This window comes from Jaculus jaculus, chromosome 8, assembly GCF_020740685.1.
Source record: "Jaculus jaculus isolate mJacJac1 chromosome 8, mJacJac1.mat.Y.cur, whole genome shotgun sequence".
NCBI lineage: Eukaryota > Metazoa > Chordata > Mammalia > Rodentia > Dipodidae > Jaculus > Jaculus jaculus.
In genome coordinates this window covers 23,763,883-23,781,865 of record NC_059109.1, presented here as the reverse complement: position 1 = coordinate 23,781,865, position 17,983 = coordinate 23,763,883, and the positions used below count along the sequence as shown (strand labels likewise).

The 17,983-nt window shown below is 35.1% G+C and overlaps 1 protein-coding gene across 1 annotated transcript in view; it reads left to right on the top strand.

Moving 5' to 3' along the window:
* Col19a1 (collagen type XIX alpha 1 chain) overlaps window positions 1-17,983 on the top strand; it is a 332,428-nt gene that overhangs the window by 141,329 nt on the left and 173,116 nt on the right. Inside the window, exons 12-14 of the mRNA XM_045156777.1 lie at window positions 15-68; window positions 8,969-9,022; window positions 10,748-10,783. Of these exons, the coding sequence (XP_045012712.1) occupies window positions 15-68; window positions 8,969-9,022; window positions 10,748-10,783 (144 nt within the window). The remainder of the gene's footprint in view (window positions 1-14; window positions 69-8,968; window positions 9,023-10,747; window positions 10,784-17,983) is intronic.

Genomic DNA, 17,983 nt, shown 5'->3' with positions numbered 1-17,983 from the left:
ATATTTCTTCCTAGGGTGAACAAGGAGATAAAGGAGAACCAGGTGTGTCTGGCCTCAATGGACAAAATGTAAGCAGAATTCTCTTTTTTTTATGGTATTCTTTTTACATTTTACTGCTGGAATGTTCTATGAAATACAATGAAGATTTGAATTTCCTTACAGAAGTAGCCATTATTAGAATGAAGGATTGAGGCAGATCTTCACATGGCTTGCTTTGTCACAAACTGTTTTCAGTTTCATTACAGATGCTTATGGCTTGATTATTTACTTGTGCTAAATCTTAACACCTCTTTACTCTTTGTTTCTTGACTAACTTTCTTGCAAGCCTTCCTTTCTCTGCCATTTTCCTTCTTGCAAACGTTCTGCACTCACCTGCACAACCAGCCAGTGTTCACTTTCTATGCGCCAGTCTCCGTCGAGTGCGAGGTCTCGATTTGTACGCTTGCAGTGATGAGGATAGGGGGAGAAGAGTAGAGGAACTGTGTATCTGAACTGGTATCCTTTCAGAAACTTTTTTGAAAAGACTGTTACTCAACCTTAGGGATACTACAGACTATGACATCCTTAAGTCATGTTCATCTCCTCCCCTTTCCCTGCAGATAGTTATCTACCCTTCCTTCCAGAAAGTTACCAAAGTTCTTTGGATGAAATATGAACAGGAGCCCATGTTTGTATCTTCTGATATGTTCTCTTCTTCCGCTTGCTCACCATCTGCTGGATATGGGCTGATAAGTGCGGAGCATCCCCTCAGTTTCCTATTCTTGCTTACATGAACATACCAATTAGGACCTGAAAGCCAAAACCACCGACTTCATGACAATGAATAAGGACATACATGAATTTCAGTTTCTTGAAAGTTCCCAGGCATGGTTTAACCCATCTTGTATGTGAATGATCATCACCATGGGAAAAGAGCTGAAGATGGGTCTCTGAGGTGTGTGAAAGAAGAAAATCCCTGAGGGAAGTGCTTCCAGAAGAGAATACTCAGGGAGTTAGTGCAGGCACGGGGGTCTGAACACCCTCTGTTTTAATCCCTTCATTACTGCCAGAAATCTCCATTCATATCTTTACTGTGTCCTTCATTCTTGCTCCTTTTCCATTGTGCAGTGATTTTCCTACACTAAGATGCTCTTAGCACCAGTGGTTGCAAGTGGGGGCTTATTTATCCTTCCCTAGTCTTTCAGGACACTGATGATGTATAAGTGCAGCCTCTGACCCACCTTCCTATCACTGTTCTGGGTGCACTTGGTTCTGTGATAAGAATTCTAGAGAAGAGTCCAGACTCAGTTGTATCCACTAACTGTTACTTCTACATCTGTAAAGCAATAAACTTAGAATAGGTTCCCAATTCTCTTTTACTAAACTGTCCTATGATTTTATACAAGTTTTATGATGACTGTAGCCCTGATGATTTGAAGCATTCATTCAGGCTTTTGAATCTGCAACATGTAAAGCACCATGAAGGAGAAGGCAAATTAGGACCCACTGTGAATCAGAACCTAGGAAGTACTGGAGCTGAGGACACTTATTGTGACAGTTACTTTCTTGTTGCTGCAAAAAAAAAAAAAAAAAAAAAATCTGACAAGGCAATTTTAAGAGAAGGATTAATTTTGGCTCACAGTTGGAGGGAATATAGTCCTCAGGAGCATGAGGCAGCTGGTAACACTGCATCCATTTTCAGGAAGCAGAAACACATGAATGCTGATAGCCAGTCCACTTTACTATTTGTAGTCAGTTCAAGACCCCTGCTCATGGAATAGTACGCCATTAGTCAGGGTGCCCTTCCACTTAAATTAGCTCAATCTAGTAATTTCTTCAGAGACATGCCCAGAGATTTGCCTCCCAGTTGATTCTCCATGCTATCAAATTGAAAATTTGATACACATCCTTCCTACAAACAGAAGGGCAATGCATTACACATTATGTTTAAAGCAAAATTTATCTTATAGCATGTTTTAAAATGAATAAAGTTTGAGTCCTTGGATGTGTGAGAATCCCAAGTACTTAGTTAATGTTTGGAGTAAGTTTTCAATACTCATTTCCTCAGTTTTACATTGAAACACAGAGCATATATAATATAAATATTATCGTGTAGATAGAAGATATATATAATTTTGCATGTGACAGGTGGAAAAACTTGATAATAACATGAAAAACATAAAAGCTACAACAGAAGTAAATTATACTATTGACCAGATAACCAAGCTCTGTGAATACATGCTCTCTGAGATAGTGGAGTAAGCCAAAACTACTTAAAAGTCTATAAATATAATGCTGTGGCTGTAAAAGATAAGGGATTTTTCTAAATATTTTAATAAAACTAACACTTAAAGATTTGGAAATGTTTCCAGTATTGTCTGAATGCAAGGTGGTTGGATTTGTTGAACTGAATGGTATAAACAGACATTTGAATGCCTTCTGCAAGTACTCATGGCCTGGCAGCCACTGTAGGAGTCCCCATCCGAATAAGACCTGGCTTGCTGACAGTACTCACTGCCTAGTGTGCAGGTGACCCTCCTCATTCCTCCTCAGCTGGGGTCCTGCAAGAGTGTATCAGGCCTCATCACAAGGGTGCTATTTCTTTAGCACCTTAATTATTTCATGTGGATCATGGAGAACCCCATGAAGCATGACGAAGCACATTAACTGGCTCACTTGGTGCCTTGATTAGTATGTAGATGGAGTTATTTTCCTCTCCTTGATTTTGCCAAAGACTTTCAGGAGTCATGACCAAGAAATAAGTAAAATCAATGAAAGTGTTTTTTCTCTTTGCTGCTCCCTAGCAGTAGAGAATCACATGCTGTTATTACACCAGCACTGTTTAGGGTGTTAATACTGTGCTCATAAGCTGTCTTCATGAGAAATTTTCAATTCATACTTCTGCTAGTGTTATGGACTAGCAAGCAGATAGTATGCATCCTTTCAGAAGCAAAGAATAAAGGTTGGGAAATTAATCAACTTTATTCTATAAAGCAGTACAATTAGTCTTTAATTTTGAATGTTTGACAGAAAAATCACATTTTATTGCATTTCTCTATCCAAAAAACCAACCCTAAAACTAAAGTATTTCAACACTTAAGACAATTAATTTTTTCTGACTGTAAGTTCAAGTATGCATTCTAAGGATCCCAGGGTGTTTCAAAGGCAATTTCAATCCAATTAAAGTCAAGTAATGTTAGGGATTATAACTTCTAGAATATTCTGCTAGATGTATAGTGAACATGCTAAACTCATTGTACCAGCTCAGTCCTTTCTGAGTTGCTTTCTAAGTCATGGTGAGAATGATTTAATATTTATATACTGCTTTTCTTTTAAATTTTTATTTATTTATTTATTTATTAGTGGCTGAGAGAGAGAGAGAGAGAGAGAGAGAGAGAGAGAGAATATGCACTCTAGGGCCTCTAGCCATTGCAAACTCTAGATGCATGAGCCACCATGTGTATCTGGTTTATGTGGGACCTGGAGATTTGAACCTAGGTCCTTAGGCTTTGCAGGTAAGTGCTTTAACTGCTAAGCCATCTTTCTAGCCCTATATACTGTTTTGATAGCCTTCATCAGTATATAATGCATATAGTTTGATTTGAAATATCTTAAAATAATGTCTTCTGTAACAACTCTCTAAAAAAAATGGTTCAGCCTATTTTTCAAAGTCTGAACCTTAAATTAGAAGGAAGTACACTATATTTAACTTTTTTCCAGTGGGCTTTGTGGAAAGATAAGTTCTGTGACACTTGCCTTGCAGTAACACAATGTGTAACATGCTTGAACCTTACAAAATATATTAAGTGACAACAAAAATTCTCTAATCTCTGTCCAAGGCATCCTTGACTCTGTGTGAGTTTACATGCTTGTGCACATGTGTGTGTTCATGTAAACTTTAAGTTAATCTTGACTGTACTAGTAAAAGTACTTCCCTGTAGTTTAAATGATACAGAACAAACATATATGGAAATTGTCAAAGAATTTCAAATTGCAGAATTTAATCTTCAAAATGTAAGACCCATTCTAGCTTATAATTAAATGACTTTGATTTTGTCTGATTATGGCATATACTCAACAATAATACATTAGAGTTTGAGATGGAGTGCTATAAGTATTATTGAGATCATTGAGGCCATACTGCCTGGATCCAGATCCCAACTCTACCACTACTACATGACATGTTGCATTGTTTATGTCTTGGTTTCTTTATTTTTACCAGTGAATGTTAGAAATAGTCCTTACTTTACAGTTTTGTTGGGAGGATCAAAGAAGTCATGAATGAAGCATTACATCAATGCTTAGAACATAGTAATAACATATAATTTGCCACTGTTAGAAACTTTTAAATAAATATAGCATATTTAACATTAACTGTTGGCTTTTTTAGTTTACATGTTTTCATAGGGTTACAAAACCTTGGAAAAGTAGATTTCCATCGAATTTAGTCTTCTCTAAATCTTTATTATGGTATTTCAAATCTCCCTTATCAAAACTACAACACCTGACATTTCAAAAATAATCACATTAATCTTCTTATACTAGTGTATTATAAAATTTTTAAATCACAAAACCAGAGCTATCAGCTGGTGACAGCTGTTGCCATTGCTAGAAAAGATTTAATCAGTGGAAGTGGGAACAAAGATTTAATTAATAGTTTACCTTTTTTAACAAGTAGCACTATTTTGTACCATTTGATTTTTAAAGATGTTACCTCCCTTGAGTGGTAGGTCTTCTAATAACAATTTAGTAGTCAGCTTGCTTTTGCAATTTCATTCAAATTCTGTTCTTTGGCTTTCATTTTGCCTTTAGGGAAGAATTTCCATCTCCATGTTACATGCAGATTCAATTAGCATGCTTCTGGGATTCTTTGTATATATCTTAACCTACTGAAACTATTAGTACTCTACACACATTCTGTTCAGTCTTAAGTTTAGATTTTTTTTTTTTGTTCCATTTGGTGTTTTATGGATTTGGTGAATAGTGTGTCTTCCCCCCTCACCCAGTACTCAATAACCATTGATAACAGCATCAGTCTGCCATGAGAAGTAAAACTGCACTTCAGTAGCATTGCTGATCTATTTATCTGAGCCTCTTGCAAAGCCATGGCCTTAATAACACTGTACTTTGTCACAGAAGGACATGAGTTACGTGGGTCCACTTCAGTGGCCATAAAAGTAGAAGTTTTATGAATACAGTACTTCACAGTTGCCTTTTATCTTGTGTGAGTTAAAGTGCAGTTGTTACATGTCTTCCATGAAGCTGAGTATGAAACAGAGAAGAAAAAATATTAATTATCCCTTTAACATGTGCTTAACAAGTACAAGCAGCATTTGTTATGTGCCTTCCATATACCAAATGTTCTTACCACATATGCTTTTGAGAGTAGCTCTTCAAAATACCCATTATATCTATTTTATGACAGTGCATAAAATATCCAAGATTCTTCATAAAATATCATTATTTTTCATACTCCACTGAGATCCACATTGCTGAGGTCTTCAGCACACCTAGTAAACTTAGGTCTCCCTAGAAGCTGTGCCCTTCACCTTGCTTTCCTCTCCAGAATGGAACTCGGCATGCACAATAAATTCTAATTGTGTTGCCTTCTCCCTGGACATAATTGATTCAGCCCAGTTAAATTTATCAAATAGGAACAAAAAGAAATTAATGTACTATTTAGTGCCTGTAAAATGATATATTCAATACATATGATGGTTATAAATCATAGTTATATTTAGAGCACCAATGAATCAAAACCTCACTGTAATGAGCAGCACCTTTTCCCTAGAATATGTGCTGGATGTTCTCCCATTCCATCCCCCTACTCCAGACGTAATCATTTGTCTAAATATGTTTACTTTCTTTCTTCCATTTCTAAGAAATAATTTTTCATATTACGCTTATATAGGAGTTATATAATTTAGTCTTACATGTTGTAGAAGTCCAATTTTTTGTCAAATGGGTCTCAGCTCTTTCTATATATATTTTTTTCTGTTTGTCTTTCCCTTCATGCTTTTATAAGAGCAAGAAGAGAAAAATCTTCTTTTTCAATAATTTGTTCAGATCTTTAAGTGGCATGACCTCTTAGCTAGCAATTTAAACCTCCCTTTCTAACCCATTCTCGCAGCAGTCTACCAGCCTGCCTCACAGAGTGCCCACCTTGATCAGAGCTCTTCATCTACACTGCCATCCTCTTCCTTGGCCTCCTGCTCTCTGGCCTACATAGCAGTCATTCCCTCTCTTCTGCTTCTGTTCTTTCTGTCTAAAATCTGTTCCACATTATAGCCAAAGTGATTTTTTAAAAAACAGTCATAACACATCATTTTTCCTGTTTAAAACACTTAAGTGGCTTCCCAATGCATTAAAAAGTCTTTCTCACCATGCACTGCAACTCTCTATATGCTGTGACCTATGGATGATCTTGGTTTACTACCCTGTTCTTTTCCTGCATGACAGTGGTATTCGTTCACTTGGGGGCTAATGTGCTTGCTGCTCCCAATATTCTCACACTCCCACCTACACACACAGGATCACTGTGTGACCCACATTCACCTAAAATAAGTCACCTGCACAGTTCTGTTCACATTACTAAAGTAAGGTCACATGTTGAAACCTCAGTCTATTGAGCTGTATATTGTTCAGCACCCTCATCTCATAAGTTTTCTCAGAGTAGACATATTTATTTGTGAGAGAAATAAAAAAATCTGGCACTTTTTTTTTTTTAGTGGGAAAGGCTTCTTATTAAAAATAATTGCAGTAGAGCTGTTGCAGGAGCAGTTAGAGACCAGGATGACACCAAATACAACAAGTGTGCAGCAACTTTGTAGAACCAAAATAAAGGGGGTCAGTGTGCAGAAGATTATAAAGAAGAGTCATCAAGTGTGGGATGATTGTTGCTAAGTGGATCTAGAAGAATCCTTCCTCAAAGCAATCAAGAATTTAGTTATCCAAGAAAGGCAAAGAAAAACAGATTCTAAGGATGGGAGAGTGTTTCTAACATGTCTTAGAATGATTTTTATTGCAACCAAGTTGGGCAGGCCAAGGACAGCACAGGTTTAGTTGGGAAGAATGCGCAGAGAGGCCTGCCTGGAGTTCGGAAATGAAGATAAGCTTTCTTTTCATCATGTTCTTTTGTGTTTCTCCAACAGCTATCTGGCTAGCCACAACATAATGACATATGCAATATGTTACATTTTGTAGAACCCACATGTGGAAAAGAAAATAAAGCAAGAAGAATTATTTTTAATAATATATTCTACTTAATCATTACATTAAAATGTTATTTCTTATCAACTGAACATTTCACATTATTTTCTTAGGACAAACATAACAAGATGGACTGTAATGTAGGTCAAAATAAAGAAATTGCATGATATTAACAAAGACTTGGCTTCAATACTCAGCATTGGAAAAAAATTGTTCACAATCTAATGTGCTTTCACCTACAATATTGGACAGTGCAGGTCTGAAGCTTAGAATAGTGACTGAATGCAAAATTAGTAGTAAATGTTTACAGGATAAATAGAAAAGAAGGAAGGAAGGAAGGAAGGAAGAGAGAGAGAGAGAGAAAGATTAGAAACTCAGAGAGAAAGAGCTTGGGGGATGGCAAAGAGATGGGACAGGAAAAATAAAAGAAAGAAAGTGGAAGGAGATAAATATATTGATAGAAATGACAGGTGCTTTCACTTCAGTGGTTGGTTAGGGTATTTAGTTGCCAAGTTTGACTTTGCATGTTTATTAATTTGAGAAGAATAGATGTTCCACACAGGAAGAGAATACCACACTAATCCCTCTTATAAACAATCTAAAATAGTTATCACACATAAGGCATTTTACATAGATATTTATCAACTAAATATTTTCATCCATCAATTTTTTTCCTAATATATAACAACATTTTTCACATTCACTGTTCAACAAGATTATTCTAAGTATCCAATTTTCCTCTGACTCTTTCAATTCACCCTTCATTTCTGTATTGAGTAGGTACAGGTGCTGGCATTTGGCAGTATTTATTTGCTGCAAAATGCAATGGTAATAATGGCTGATCCCTCAGCTAGAAACAGCAAGACATCAAGGCTTACTGTGTAGTATGGTGCTCCAAAATGTTTCTTTATTCCATTATTCTTCTCATGCAATGTGTTGTTAAAGATGAAGGAAGATATTTTTCCCCATATTTACATACAGTCAGATGTGTCTGGCTAACTGTCTATTTCTACTGTGAAAGCAGTTGGCTGTAGAGCTGATCTTGTCTAGTGAAATCCATGCTGGTGCTCATGAGGGCTGTCATTGCTGGGTAGGATAAACTAAATACCCACGAAAACACCCAAGCATCCAGAGGCTTTGGGAAAATATTTGTCTGATATTCTGTTTATGCTTAATGTGGCTATATTTGGTACCTTTGTAAATCCCAGGTTTAAGAAAAGAACAAAGGAATTATAAAAGTAAAACATACTTTAAAACAGGAAAGATATTACATTTTAGCTCCAGCATGATGGGCGATAGAAAAGGAATGCAATCTTCATTGCCCTTTCCCTCCCACAACTAGATTTCATAACAGAAACATAAAAAGTGTTTTTGACTTAACTCTTGAATTTTTTGGCACGCTTTATAAAGGATAAATCAATGCTAAATCAGAGGTATTTACAACATCCACAAATTTAATCCAAAGAGGATGCTTAAAAGCTCATATAGATCTAAATGATGTTCTCCCAGATGGTGAATTAATGTAATTTTAGCAGGAAGCAAAGTTGCACAACTATGCAATATTGAGGACTCACACTGGTTTAACGTGTCTTTACCCACCACCGTGCAGATGTGACAGATCATTTTTGGTGCCAGTTTTATGTTTCTCTCTATAATATAAAGAGAAGAATGGAATTTTGGACTAGAGTAAACTATGATTTACTTACATAATAATAATTTGTTAGAAATAGTCATTTCTGTAAACTATGTATAGAAAATTTTTTGTTTATATTCTTTTCAGGGTTTGAAAGGTGACTTGGGTCCTCATGGTCCACCTGGCCCAAAAGGAGAAAAGGTACTTTATATGCCCCTAAGTGCATCAAATTCTTTTTAAGAAAACCCCTAGAACTATGGAGTAACATTTAAATGAACAGAAAGCTGTTATGTTAAAAGTGTCTGAATGAGAGAATCATTTTGGCCAATTTAATTAGTTTAATTAGTTTGAAGAGACTGGATGTGCAAATAGTAGTTGACATTAACTCATGTTTATAAGGCTCCTATTCTCACCCTTGCTTACCAGCATGAAGTACCCAATCACCAAATTAGAAAGGTGTCTTATGTCAGCCAACAGCTCTGAGCTGTCACCTTAATGATGAAGCAGGTGGCTTTGGGGAAAGGAAACTTATGCTAATGTATCTCAATCTTAGTCTAAATGCTCCATTTCCTGCCACTTTGCTGCACATGCTGGTTCATAATTGCATATTGGCAGTGGTCTTGCAAATGGGAATGAAGGAATATGAGAAGCAAGGATTATTTTGCATAAGGTGATTAGGTGAGTCCAATTTCATGAAAATTAAACATGTGTGGCTAATATACTACTTCCCCCCATTCTTTGAACATTTAAAAATCCTTGCCTGTCTTCAATATTTATCTCTTCATTGAAGATGATCTTGCAGATCAGTCCTTAGTGACTGATTTAAGCTATACCATGGTTCCTTAGCAACCATTATTTACATTAAATTATTCCAAGAGGAATAAGGGTGCGATGCTAAGTGTTAACATTTCAGATAGCTAAAGTATGTAGCAAAGGAGAGAATTCAGAAGTTACTCTCAACATGGGAGTATAACATCCCTGAGCTCCAAGCCATATATCATGGGTACATGGACTCCACAATGCCAACTAAACAAAGGCATAGCAAGAATACTGAATCTTAATGACTATTATGAAATAGAGTGCCTGAGACAGTAACACATGGGAGTCACACACAGTCGACTTTCAGATAGTGTTTAAAGATTTTTAGGGCTGGAGAGATGGCCTAGTGGTTAAGGCACTTGCCTTCAAAGCCAAAAGACCTAGGTTCGACTCTGCAGTACCCACATAAGCCAGATGCACAAGCGACTCACACATCTGGAGTTTGTTAGCAGTGGCTGGAGGCCCTGGCACTATCATTCTCTCTCTCTCTCTCTCACCATTTTTCTCTCTCTCTTTCTCAAATAAATAAAGAAAAATAGAATATTAAAAGACTTTTAATAGCCAATGTCTGATCCTGGACATTTGTATACACGTAGGTCAGCAGCACAATTTTAGCATTGGAAAATACACAAGTACACAGAAAACCTCTTAAAGTTGATGGCATGTGCTGTGCCTATTCAGCGAGCTTAGAAGAGACCGTGGGAACTGTTCCTTGCAGCTGGGAGGCACGAAGTGGGGGAGATCCACTTATTATTTCTGCTGATCCTCATGCTAACTTTGTCAGAAAAATTATCTGTCACTATGATTCTTCCCAGCTGCTCCATTGGCAAGTAACCATATTTGAAATGATTTTTTTTTCTAAATCTGGATTAGTAGTCAAAAGAATAGAATAAAAGATTATTTTAGATTTTTCAAAACAAGTTCTATTGCTACACAAAGCATGGGGTGCACACAAGGCAATCCTTACCTAAGAGTGAAAGAGACCATTATGCATTTTTAATTGTGCAGAAAATTCAATCAAGATAAATTATGTTTTTTCTACAGGTATTGTTTCTATTATGCCAAAAGGGCCCATTGATAATCGCAACTTTTCTTTCATCTATTTAGGGTGATATGGGACTTCCAGGACCACCAGCCTTAACTGTAAGTCTTCTTGACATGAAAAATCTAAATTAAACTCGTCTCTATTATTTCTACTGCATCATGATTAAAATTGAACTTAAATCAGAATATTTCAAAAATTGAAAGTCATTTTAGAGTATACTTGGCCAAACCTCCACATTTTAAAGACAGGCCATCTCCCAGAGCAAAGATGAACTTGACATAGGTCATAAGGGTGCTCCAAAAGTATTTAGACTGAGAAATTTTCTCTATCTTTATAGTAGTTCACAATTGTATCCTCTAGATGCTTGTTTGTACATGCTTTTTTAAAATTAAAATAACACATTGAATAAATGGAAACAGCAAGTTATTCATAGTCTAAATCTGTAAAAGAAAAACCGATAAAATCATTCGGTGGCTGAAAGTGCAACTGTATATCTGTGTGTGCATGTGTGTTTGTGTGTGTGTGTGCACATGTGTTTGTGTGTGAAGATGCAGCAGCACAGGTGCATACATGCATGTGTGTGCGTGAGCTCAAGGACAACTCAGTGTCATTCCACAGTCACCGTCCACTATGTTTTGAGACAGGATCTCTCATTGGCTTATCACTCACATAGTCGTCTAGTCTGGCTAGCCAGTGAACCCAGCAATCTGCCTGTCTCCACCTTCCCAGAGCAGGGATTACAATCTCAGGCCAACACACTTGGTTGTCTTACACGGATTCTAGGGATGGAGCTCAGATACGCAAGCATTTTATGGATTAAGCTATTGCCTCAACCCCAGGAGCCATCTTTGAAACTAATTAACAAATATGCTCAAGACCCTTGTAGTTTTCTTGTGATTTACTTATAAGATTTCAAATTTATAAGAAAAAAAAAGATGTGTTCACATAATGGAATTTTTCTCAATTAAATGCTTCATCATTTATTGAACATTTAATCATAAATAAATGATGGTTTTATAGTTAGTTTCAATTTACTCTTAACAGGTTTTTTTCATAGACCATTAGAGATTCTCATTTAGCTTAAAATTTTGGTCTAGCAAAGAGTCTAAGCTAATGGAAAAGAGGAAAGATTTTCTTAAGATCATATGTACCCTGAGGTCTCTCAAATTTTATGTCGATATTACCTAATGGCATAAATTAAAACATTAAATGTAAAGCCATGTTATTTAAAGACCCATCTAATGATATAAGATCATGGTAAAGGCATTTCCTAGTGTTCTGGAAGGAACTCTTCCAGTGTAGCACAGGAGTTTCAAAGTTTGTGTAATTTTACATTTGTATCAAACCCATTAAAAATGCCACTACTAACTATACAAGAGTAATGTGTTAATCAAATAACCATTACAACTGTCACTTAAAGGACAAATACTTCTAATTTTATTGGAAATCTGAGAAACCAAATAGATGAATTACTTGAGAATGACCAAATCTTAATTTGCAATGGAATTCTGGGCTTTTGCATTCTAGCTTTCAGTGGACAATAAAATTATTTTAGAGACAAAGTTTGCTTCATATTAATGTCTTTTACAACTTGTCAAATTACAAAATTTATTTGGCAGTGATTTAGAGTTGGGGTTGCTTATCTTTTTCAACATAATATTTTTCAAGGTAACTTTATCAAGGAGCCTGTTATTCTTCTTGTTTTTGGCGAAGTTACATGTTCAACCACTTCACTTCATTGTTTGGTTTCCTAGTTATTTCCAACTCACATTTGAAGATCAATATGTTACCTGTGTGTATCACTTCACTTGAAGTGTAAGTTTGGACCTTCAACCAGAAAATTGTATTGAATTCTGTTCACTTCTGGGGGTCTTTCATAGAAACTGATGTCTTTCTGCCAACAAGCACTTTATGGATGTCTTCATGCTATTCTCGGATGTACTTAGAAAGTACAAGCTAATTTTTATACTTGTCTAAATATATATGACATGGCAAAAAAGTATGAAATGAAGTACTGCATTATACAAAGTAAAATACTCTTATTACTTAGGTATGATTATTTAATATTTTTGCCATAGATTATTTTACTAATATAGACAATCAACTATTATCTATGAAATTGGGATGAACTGAGGTGAATATCAGCCTACTATGCACTAAATATTTAATTAGTCTTATAATGAAGGTTAATATATTTTTTCAATTGAAAAATTGATAGCACTCTTACAAGAAGCCAAAATGACTGCAGTATATTTAGGCTAAATGAGACTGATATATAGGAGAGTTCACGTATAGTGGTTCTTAAAATTAGGTACACACTGAAGTCCACTACAGGTCTTTCGAAAATGTCAATGTTGGTTCTCCACCCTGAAAAATTCTCATTCTTGGACCATTAAATTTCAAAGTCCCCAAGGGAAACCTAATTTCAGCTGGAGTGAAAAACCATTACTTCTTAAAGAAAAAAAAAAAAAAAAAAGCTACCCAGAAATTTCTTCTAGAATGTTGGAGTAGTCTGGTCTTCATTTGAAATCCAACTTAATGCATCGTAATAAATATATTTTTCCATTATGAAGACATATTAATGAAACTCAATGCATTGAAGCTTTGTTGTTTAAATGCAGGGGATTAGGGCTAGGAATGTACCTTTAATTACAACCATAACCCAGCCATTCAAGCATTGTTGTGTGTTTAGTTGCCTTAATGCTCCATGTTCATTTATGTGCCTGGCAGTCTCTCTGGGATCTTGTTCAAGTGCACAGTTTCATTTTGTGAGTGTGAGGCCTGGATTTCCACACTTTTATAAGTTCCTAGGGAATGTTGATATGACTCCTGGTCCTTGGATCAAGCTTGGAGTCCCTTGGCTTAGCACCCTCTCCCTAGCTCACTGCCTTAATTGCAAAGTCAATGGTTCCCATCTTAACTGCATATTGAAATCACTTTATGATCCTTAACAAAAACAATTTCCAGGGCTTAGTGGTAAGACACTTGCTTGCAAAGTCTAAAGATTCAATTCTCCAGTACTAAAGTAAGCCAGATGCCCAGGGTAGAGCATGAGTCTGGAATTCATTTGTAATGGCTGGAGACACTGACTTGCCCTTTCTCTCTTTCTGTGTCTCTAAAAAAAAAAAAAAAAAAAAAGTAAATAAGGAAAATATTTTCTAAAACAATTTCCAGACTTCACTATAACAAGGAAAGTCTGAATCTCTAGGAAAAAATAACAATGAAAGATTCATTTGAAATATTTCTTAAGTAATATTTACATGTAACCAAATTTGTGAGGCACATTAATAATTTTCTACACAGATTCCTCTCTCAACACTTGAACAAGCATTTTATAAAAATACCCAAACTGAATACTTCCAGAAACTTCCAGGAAAGGCCAGATACTCTAGTAATAATACCTGGCTTCTGTTTACTTTATTATAGAGGATGGACTTACACCATCACATTCACAACCCATTGACAAGTCCAACTTTTTTTAAACTATTACAAAACACAGTTTGATATCTAATTTCCTTTCATCCAGTAGCCATATTTTAAAAATACAAGCAGCAAAGGACAGTGATGTATATATGTGACACTGTCCATCGTGAGACAGGGAGCATGCTATGACCATGTGTATGTGTGACACTGTCCATCGTGAGACAGCGAACATGTTGTGACCATGTGTATGTGTGACACTGTCCATCGTGAGCCAGTGAGCATGCTGTGACCATGTGTATGTGTGACACTGTCCATCGTGAGACAGTGAGCATGCTATGGTCATGCTTACTACGATATATTGATCTCTATGTATCAATTCAAATTAAAAGTGAGTTATATATATTAAATGAAGAATAGAGAATATAATGAACTACATATTTACTAAATAAAGTACAAAAATAATACCAAATCATTTCTTTTGTCTTTTCAACCTGCAATAACAATAAAGTGTTGCTACACATTTACTTCACAGATGTACACTAAGGTCATTTTATACAATGCACTTTTCATTGTTATATGATATATTCTTTTTAACTAAATATTTGCTTATGATAATTTTCTTATACAGTTTTTGAGCTCTTTTGTCCTGGGAATATGGTAGATCAAACTCCTTATTTTGAATTAATCTATAGCCTTTCAATGTGTAACCATGCCAATAGGCAAAAACTTTTATATTGGTGAATATTTTGAGTTGTTCCTATTTGTGTCTTAATTTCACTTATAATACACAATGGATATATTTGTGCTTATCTTTCATATATGATTGAGAGGTTAGTTTTGAGATCATATACTTAAAAGAAAGTCATTGACTAGGAAAGAATGCCTTTTTTTCATTTTAACAAAATATTTCCTGATTGCTTTCTCCTTAGCAAATACTCGAATTATCAATATGCTCATCAATTTATAAGAATTCTCATAGTAACTCCTACTCAAGCACGTTTAATGTTGATATACATTTTGGGTTTTGAGATCCATAGATCCTGAAACATACCCACAAGGGGTGCTCCCACCTTAGGGTCTTGCATCTGCTTTGCTAACAAAAGTAAATGATGGGCTGGAGGGATGCCTTAGCAGTTAAGGCATTTGCCTGCAAAGCCAAAGGACCCAGGTTCGATTCCCCAGGACCCACATTAGCCAGATGCACAAGGGAGCGCACAAGTCTGGAGTTCGTTTGTAGTGGCTAGAGGCCCTGTCGCTCCCATTCTCTCTCTGTCTTTCTCTCTCTCTCCCTCCTTCTCTGTCAAATAAATAAATAAAAATATATATTAAAAAAGTAAATGGATGTTGTATAATTATCTTGATGTTTTGTATAATAAACATGAGTGTGTAACTTGAATTAGCCTTTGGTCTATAGTTTATGGTAAATTTTAACCATACTTTATAGCAAATCTTAACCATATTTACTCGCTTTTCATATAACTTTGCTGATCTCTCTTAGATGGTAAAATTTAGTACCTAACCTATCAAAATTTTGGGTTCCTGATTTCAGTGACATAAATAGTAGTAAATAAAATTAAATAGTATCATGAGTATGCCAGGAAATCTCTAAGTATCTTGCAAACTAAAAAGAAATAATTTGCTTATAGCTGTTTTGCATATATACATACACACATTTTAAAATCGCAAGTTTAAAGGAGAAGGACTAAATCATGCTTTCCCAGAAGTTTGGCAATACCAAGGATAACATTGCTAATATCATTGCCTTTTACTAAGGCACATTAGTGCTAGTTTAGAAATATTACTTATGAATAACATATTAAATTATTATTTATTTTACATATTATATAAAGTAGTATATTTGGAAAAATCATTACTTTCCTAAGATATAATATCAAAATTATGGAAAAACTCAGGACTTAATGTAAAAAAGGGACCTAATGGATAAATTACTAGTGAGTATAGGGCATATCTTTTATTGATATTTATAAAGATGGTTTATATGAACTAAAACAAATATATCATTTATAAGGATTAAATTTTTCTTAGTCAAAATGTTGTTTATCTATGACCATTGTTAAAATTTATATTAAAGTAGATTTTCATATTATTATTAAATCAAAGAATTGTACCTAAACATCCTCTATTAAGGTTCACTATTTCATGGTGTGTTCATTACCTCACATTTAAATATTATATGCAAATCTTTACACTTAGATACACAGACTATAATAAACCTAAACTTTTGGTTACTTAACACTTGTCATATCCTCAATTTTGTATAAATATAGGGTAGTTATTTGTAGCTCCTTAGGTTATGTGTGTTCTCTATTTGTCTTGTAACCTCCTACTGTTATATTCTCATCAAGTTAATACAGCACTTCGGCATTTGTATCAAAATTTTACTGAAACACCCAATTGGGGCCCCAAAAGCAGGACAGGGGTGATGAAATAAATAGATGCCAATGTCTCTGCAGTCCATCCTCTTTCTTCTTCTGGCTTGGGCACGTCATGTCAGAAGAAAGACAGATGAACGTAGGTATAACAGTGCATTTCATGTAATATATCTGCTAATTTTAGTTCCTAGAAAATTACTACGTTGCATTAAGCCCTGTCTCTTTGGGAAGTTATTAACTACTCATCCACATGGCACCAAATATTCACACAGAAGCCAAAGGTTAAGTCAGTCAACAAGTGCCTTAGACATGCCTACTCAGTAATATTTAAACACCAGGTCCTTGGGGCCAGATAAATCCTACTTAAGTAAAAATCAGACATAAGGAGAGTTTAGTTTTCACACTAAGAAAACTATCTTAAATTCCACACATAACTAAGAGAAAGTTCAGCTGGCCATTTATAAATCAAATTACACTCAATTAACAGATGTCTAGGAGATCACATACTAGGGAAAGTCTTGGAATTTTATTTTTTGAAGTTGGTGTGTTCAAAAAAAATTGTTCAGAAAGTGACAAGTACCTTCCTCAGCCTCCTTTCCTCCCCTTACCCACATACTCATTTGGCTGCTTACACTGAGCAAGCACTTGTGAGAGAAATAAATAATACTTCAACTGGGTTGAGCAACCAGTTTCTTTTAATATCAATCAGTTTTAAACTGGTCATGTGAAATTAGTGTATAAATGGCCCACAAGTATTTGTGCAACTGTAGGTATGTTGATTCTATACCCTAATATCCAGTCATTAAAAAATCATTTTACTGGAATTTTCATTGTATAACAGAATTATTTACATTACAGTCACAGACTCAATTATTAAGTATTTTTTTCTTATTATAGTTCCTAAGGAATAAAAGCTCTTTTCAGATACATTAAATAGAAAAGCTCTTATTACATATCTTAAAAGTGTAATTCCTTGTTCTAAATCCAATGTCTGCTGTCCCTCTTTCTTCTGGCCTGGGCATGTCATGTCAGAGACAGGTGAAAGAAGGCACAGCAGTGTACATTTCATGTAATATCTCTACTAATGCAAGTTCCCAGAAACCTGACCACTAGTGTGCTCTATAACATGGAGATATATATATAATATAATTAATATAATATATATTGCATGTGCATATGAGAATCTGTACTATAGCATATTAATTCAATTCAATTTTAGATTACTGTAAACTCCTTATATATCAATGTCTTTTATTTCCATGCTCTTCCTATGAAGCACATAAACATAGAATATTTATGTCTGTATAAAACATTTTGTGTTCTGTATTTTTAATCATTTTGAATGAAACTCGTGATCAAATTAAATATTTGGATTTTTACCATAGTTGTGAGCCAATAGAAAAAAAAAACAGTTGAAATACATTTTTTAAAAAATTGATGTTGTTTTTATCTGTGAGCCTAAGACACATATCAGTAAATTAG